General features: G+C 33.9%; 1 protein-coding gene across 2 annotated transcripts; it reads right to left on the bottom strand.

Moving 5' to 3' along the window:
* Positions 1–1,725: 1,725 nt before the first annotated feature.
* Positions 1,726–5,345, bottom strand: LOC106717093 (mitogen-activated protein kinase kinase kinase 12). Of its 2 annotated transcripts, none has more exons than XM_014510808.2 (7): positions 5,022–5,345; positions 3,800–3,973; positions 3,425–3,623; positions 2,993–3,331; positions 2,774–2,911; positions 2,486–2,644; positions 1,726–2,376 (listed from the first exon to the last, which is right to left on the bottom strand). In XM_014510808.2, exons 1-7 carry the CDS (start codon positions 5,197–5,199, stop codon positions 1,998–2,000), a joined length of 1,566 nt encoding a protein of 521 aa, XP_014366294.2. In that variant the 5' UTR covers positions 5,200–5,345; the 3' UTR covers positions 1,726–1,997. The 2 variants fall into 2 exon arrangements, with proteins under 2 accessions (XP_014366294.2, XP_014366293.2); XM_014510807.2 differs by having other exon boundaries at positions 3,800–3,976.
* Between the last annotated feature and the right edge of the window lie 655 nt (positions 5,346–6,000).

The raw sequence follows: 6,000 nt of genomic DNA on the forward strand, positions 1-6,000 counted from the left end.
GACTTGTTTGTTAAACTATTTACGATGAAAATCTTGAAACAGAACGAACTTGAACCGAACATGTCAAACAAATTCTCATTGTTCTCGTCCTACGAAACGGCACCATATCGATAATGTTTTAGATCTTATAAGAAAATATTTATTTAGACATACAAATGATCTTGTGGAAAATTAAATCAATATTAAAGTATTTTATATTTTTATTGTGTACTTTGTTGCTTGATGAAAACGTATAGTTTGACGGTTTAATGTATTTACAGTGGATTTCTAAGACCAAAATCAATACGTATCTTTAACTCTGTTTTGTCAAAGATAATGACAGGAATAATGATATATTTTGTAAAGAAATTTTGGTCTCATAAACCAAGGATTAGAAATCAAACAATAATTTTACACATAGAAGTTCTTTATTCCATAAATTGAATCTACATTGTCTAATACTACACAAAATATTTAAATTAGACTAATTAATGACTAGACATTTAAGTGACGAGAGAAAAAATTGAGCATAGACACTTAAATAAAACTCTGCGCTTGGAAATCGTAAAGGTTATGGAATGTATATAATTTTTATAGAAATAAAATTGACTCTAAAGTTACTGGGATATTTTCACTTCAAAGAAAAAATCCGGAATGAATAACATAAGGGACTATTCTAATATTTTATGTTAATTGAAAATACATTTATAATTTTATTTCGAAATCTAAATAAATTCTACTGAACTGCAACTACAATAATAGTTATAAGAAATAGTACATCATTAATGTTGTGTTCATTTTATTCCATCTATTTTAATATCTAAGATCAAAAATAGTATATTTAATACATTTCATTTCTAAGAAGAATATCATAAACAGTAAAGATTCATCAAAAGTTCAGACTAGAGACAGTCTATTATTCTTAGTCTACTTATAACTTTAATTAATAAATAAAAGTGGTAGTTATTTAATTGCCGCTGCTAACTATACTGCCTTTGGAACATCATCTAATAAGCATCAGAAAATATTAAGCACATCTCTTGAAAGGTAAAATAGTAGACAGATTAAGACTGTTTTCTTAACAGTAAACATCTAGAATTACAACTATATATTGTTATATTAACTATTTTTTATTCAATTTGAATTTAAGACGACAGAAGACAGAATAGTTAGGAATGACATAATTTAATACAAAAATGCTAAACAAAAATTATCAAAAAAATAAATATATAAATATAAAATAAAAAATTTTACTATTAGTAATATTTTGAGATTGTTTTCTTAACTCGAAGTTATACTCATCTCTTTAGAAATCCCTTACACTCATGTTCCGATGAAAAATTGTTACAACCGAGTCATCTAATACCATGTCTTCCAGTTTGTTAAACCAAAATTTTATTTACTATAAAAATCCCTTTTGTAACAATTTCTGTTTCGGAAAACCGCATTACAAAAATAAATTTTTATTCATATAAAGTAGAAAAGCTTTAGTAAAAAAAATAAAATTATTTGACCAAATGAATATGACAGTGATGTCTTTATTTCTTTAAATAGCAATATAAAATTGATCCCAAGAAGTACAAAACTTTTCATAGGAATGTCACCACACATTTTGTAATTAAGTACCTTTTATTTGTCATACATCCATCTCATATTAACTACCATGGTTAACATTAACAAAATAATATAAAAAAAAAAGTAGTAACTAAATATTAATATCAACAAATAATACTGATTTAACCTGTTATAGTTTTAGGCCAGTGAAACTCACAAATAAAAAAATATAAATCCACACATGTGCCTTATCAAAGCTCCATTCCGCAACTGAACCATTCAAAATGGAATACCAACACATTAAATATAGAAAAGAGATGAGAATGATTTACTTTGAAAATGCATCAACTGCATTAATACTGTTTTATATACTACATTAAGTAAACCATCATTACATGCATGTAGAATGAGAAATACTATGCAGCAAAGAGCTATTCGGAATGTGAATAGACTTTGTGAGTAATTTATACAAGGGACAGTTTGTTGAAGTGAATATTGCAGGCAATGTCTTTGACGTCATTGCCGTTGGCCTCAACGAAGGAATCCTTCATTGGCAGCATTGTTTCAATGTTGTTGTTATCTATAATGTTGTCACATTCGCAGCCGGTGCGATCATCAATAACTGCGATGGACACAGTTTCCGAGTTGACGAGGTTCACCAGCACCTGAGCGTGAGGATTGGGCTCCGGCTGCTTCTTCTTGCGACGTCGCAGCGCATCAATGTTAGGCTGATTGCATGGCGATGGAACCTTCGGTCCATCAGATGATGTTGACGTCTGACGATTGTACTGCTTAAACTTCTTGCGTGATTTGCAATGGCAGTTCTTCAAAGCTTTCTCGCGCCTGTTTAAAAATATTTCATTTAAATATATAAAATATAACATTATTAAAGGCCTTGAGCCTACCCTAAATTGATAGTAGGTGGTGGAAATGATATAAATAAAGCACTCACTCAGCAATATCCTTTTCACGTTGCTCCAGCTGGAGGCGGACGGAGCACACCTCCATGTACAGTTCGTTAGCGCGCATCAATTGCTTCTCGTACATTCGGCGAGCCTGTTTCTCTTCTTCGCGACGGTTGGTTGTATCTTGCGCTTGTGACTGCTCGGGTCTTTTGAAAAAGTTCAATTATGTTAATGATAACAATTACATAAAAACATAAGATTTTAACATATTATATGGCAAACCCTTGCTTACTTTTATCAGGAGTCATAGTTAAATTTATAAAAAAAATATTCACCTTGCATACATTTTCTCCATACTATGTCGCACTTCCTGACGCCAGCCACTTTGGATTTCGTTGAAGCGATCCAAGCACATTGCATTCAGTTCATCGCCAGCGACGTCCAAATGCGCCAAAATGATCTTGAATGGTGGTCTGTGTATAAAAAGGAAGAAATGCATAATGTCATTAACTTTATATAAGATATCGAAATTGATAAGGTTAGAAGACACTTGCCTGTTACGCGGTACGCGACTCCAACACTGGTTCAGCAATAATTGAAGACTATCCGGGCAGGTGGATGGGATGTGGAGCGAAATAGTGTCAGTGCCAACTCCCCACATCACAGCATGAGTCTCGAGACTCTTGTAAGGAACCTCCTGAGTCAGCAACTCCCACAACACAACGCCATATGACCATACATCAACCCGCTCAGAACATGGCTCATGGCGTATCACTTCTGGTGCCATCCAAGCTACTGTGCCCGTGAAACTCATTATCTCGCTAACATCATTCCATTCGCGACTAGTACCGAAATCACTAACTTTCACCACTAAATTATCCGCAATCAAAAGGCTAAAACAAAAAAACATCAAAATATCACCATATACCACTCTCTAGTCAATGTAAGAAATAAATTAATTTTGATTCTAAAAAAATAATACTAACTTGGGACTTTTTAAGTCACGGTGTATAATCTTATGGCTATGAAGATAGCTCATGCCATGAGCAATTTCCTTAGCCCACTTCAGGATCTGGCTGGGAGTGAAGCTTACGCCACTATGCAGGAATTCAAATAGACGTCCATACTGACAGTACTCCATAATAATGCAGTATGGTGGCTCACTGCACACACCACGAAAGCGAACTGTCCAAAAGAATACATATGTTCTTTTTAATGTGATGGTGATATTAAACTAACTAAGTCAAGTCAAAAAAGAGATTATTTTGGTTGTTTTCAATAAAACAGGCAAGATTTTCATACAAAGGATTGTACTACAGGATTCATATTATAGATTATATTTATTAATTTAAAATACACACCAATATTCTCATGGTTTAACTTCCTTAGGTGCTTGATATCTGTCTCTGATTTTTTTGTAAGTTTTTTGACAGCCACCATCTCTCCTCGTAATATACCTCTGTATACTACTCCTTGAGCTCCAGATCCAATATATACATGGTCAGTAATGGATTCATAAGGTACCTCCCATATTTCTTCTGGAAAGATTATGACTTACTTAAAAACATTAGACTCTAAAAGTGATAGAGCCCAGCATGAATATTTGTAACAATAGCCTTCATATTATCAACAACAATTATGTCAAAATTAATATTGGATTATTGGTGTACTTTATGCCAGTTTGGGCCTCTACACACATTTTTGATGATAGTGCACCTAGGCTACTTTTGAAGAGCTTAAAAGCTTTTTTCTTCGAAAACAATTTATGGTACCTATGGCATAGAGTAATAAAGAACCATATCCACCAGTAATAAAAACATATATTATGTTTAAGAAAAGAAAATTGTGTTTAAAAAATATAGTTTCTTAAAAACCTTTAGTAAGCATCATTTATATGTACCATAATAATCTATTTTGTATAACATATTAGATGCTCGCTGTGCCTATGCATTCATCCGCATGAAATACTATATTCGGGTACCATTTTAATTATTTAGTCTTATAATTTTATGTCCTATGCATTGATGAATGAATGTACAAGAAGCGAGAGAAGTTTGTCAGAACCATTCGAAATGGAGGTCCGTGGTCTCTGTTGTTGTATTTTACTTAAACTTACAAAACATTAACATAAAGCTTCCATATTCCCATACTAACTTCCATCTCCTATTCCCTATTGTTATTTTGCACCCTTGAGGGTAAAGCTTTTACAAACTTTAAATGTCACATTTATTTAAATCAAATTAACAGTCTAAAAAATAAGATTAAAGCTTCGGACTGTAAAGATGATGATAATTCCATAAAAAATTTCCATCCCCACTTCCAACCCCTTTTTCGCGTTAAAATGTAGCCTATGTCCTTTCAGGTTCAGTGGTTTTGGAGAGAAAGCGAGTCAGACAGACAGACAGAGCTACTTTCGCATTTAAAAATGTTGGAAAGGATTGGGAGGCTATAAATAGAAAATCAATAAATCTGCGTCCTTGTAAACATGCGTGGATCAGCGACCTTGAATGCGCCGGGGATGCATCCTACGGGACCTAGCAAAATCAATCAATACAAACGAACTCAAAATAAAATATGACTTACCGTTTTCACATTTTAGGTCTGGCTTCCGGAAGTATGATGTTAAATTATATATGCACCGCATCATTTTTTCAGGCCAACACGAATTTTGTACGTTTGCAATGGCTGACCTTTCAAGGACTGAATCTTCGTCTTTAATAACAATGCGAACAGTACTATGATCTACCAAATCTTCCTCCATCTTGCAAACTCGTGAGCTTTCGGTTTTCTTAAGGTATTAATGTCTTCAGACTCTTGTTGATCGGATAAACTGATGAAAATAAATCATTAACCGGCACAAGACTGTACAAAACAGAAAACTGCGATACTCGATCCCGTCTCCAGCGATCGAATTTAAAATGGACTGAACTGATTGAGATTGAGTGTTGAGTTGATGAGTGGCTCACCGCTCCAAGAAAACGATCAAAGAGTATAAAATGAATACAACTGAACGAGAATTTTTCAAGCATAGATTACACAGAGTAAATATTTTGTATCTATGACTGCAGGTCGCTGCTTGGCTTCATTGACAGATTTTGTTTCGTTTCGAATTAAAAGATAGGGGCTAGACAATGTTATTTTCGATAAGCGAAGTCTGTAATCGAAAAGTAAAAAATGTATGGAAGTGACAATAACTTTCGATATGTCACATGCGTGTCCAAAGAATATATAAAATATTTGTCACGTATTTGACACATTTTGTCGATTGTACTAGGGATAGTGATAATCGAATGTTACATTGTCTGGACCCGCCAGAGACCTAATTTTAGTCCACGGTCCCTTTCCACCCTTTTCTTAAAAGGAAAGGCGAAGTGGATTTGGCGGTAGAGGGGACGCTTAGGAAAGGGATCCTCTTTCTGTGCGTTCCCTTTCCCGTTGATTAAAGGTAGACAACGCATCTGCAATTATAGATGCCAATGGTCATTCTTCACTTCGCTATTGGCGCTATATTCATACACTTCGGCGAATTCAGGTGGCCGCTATCTCCTTTTATTTATTTATT

The sequence above is a fragment of the Papilio machaon genome, chromosome Z, assembly GCF_912999745.1.
Source record: "Papilio machaon chromosome Z, ilPapMach1.1, whole genome shotgun sequence".
Classification (NCBI taxonomy): Eukaryota; Metazoa; Arthropoda; class Insecta; order Lepidoptera; family Papilionidae; genus Papilio; species Papilio machaon.

Excerpts from the sequence above, each read along its gene's own strand:
- LOC106717093 (XM_014510807.2), bottom strand. The coding sequence starts at position 5,199 with ATGGAGGAAGATTTGGTAGATCATAGTACTGTTCGCATTGTTATTAAA. Across the intron at positions 3,332-3,424 it reads CGTGACTTAAAAAGTCCCAA|CCTTTTGATTGCGGATAATT; the intron begins GTTAGTATTATT and ends TTTTTGTTTTAG. Across the intron at positions 2,377-2,485 it reads CGTGAAAAGGATATTGCTGA|GCGCGAGAAAGCTTTGAAGA; the intron begins GTGAGTGCTTTA and ends ATTTTTAAACAG.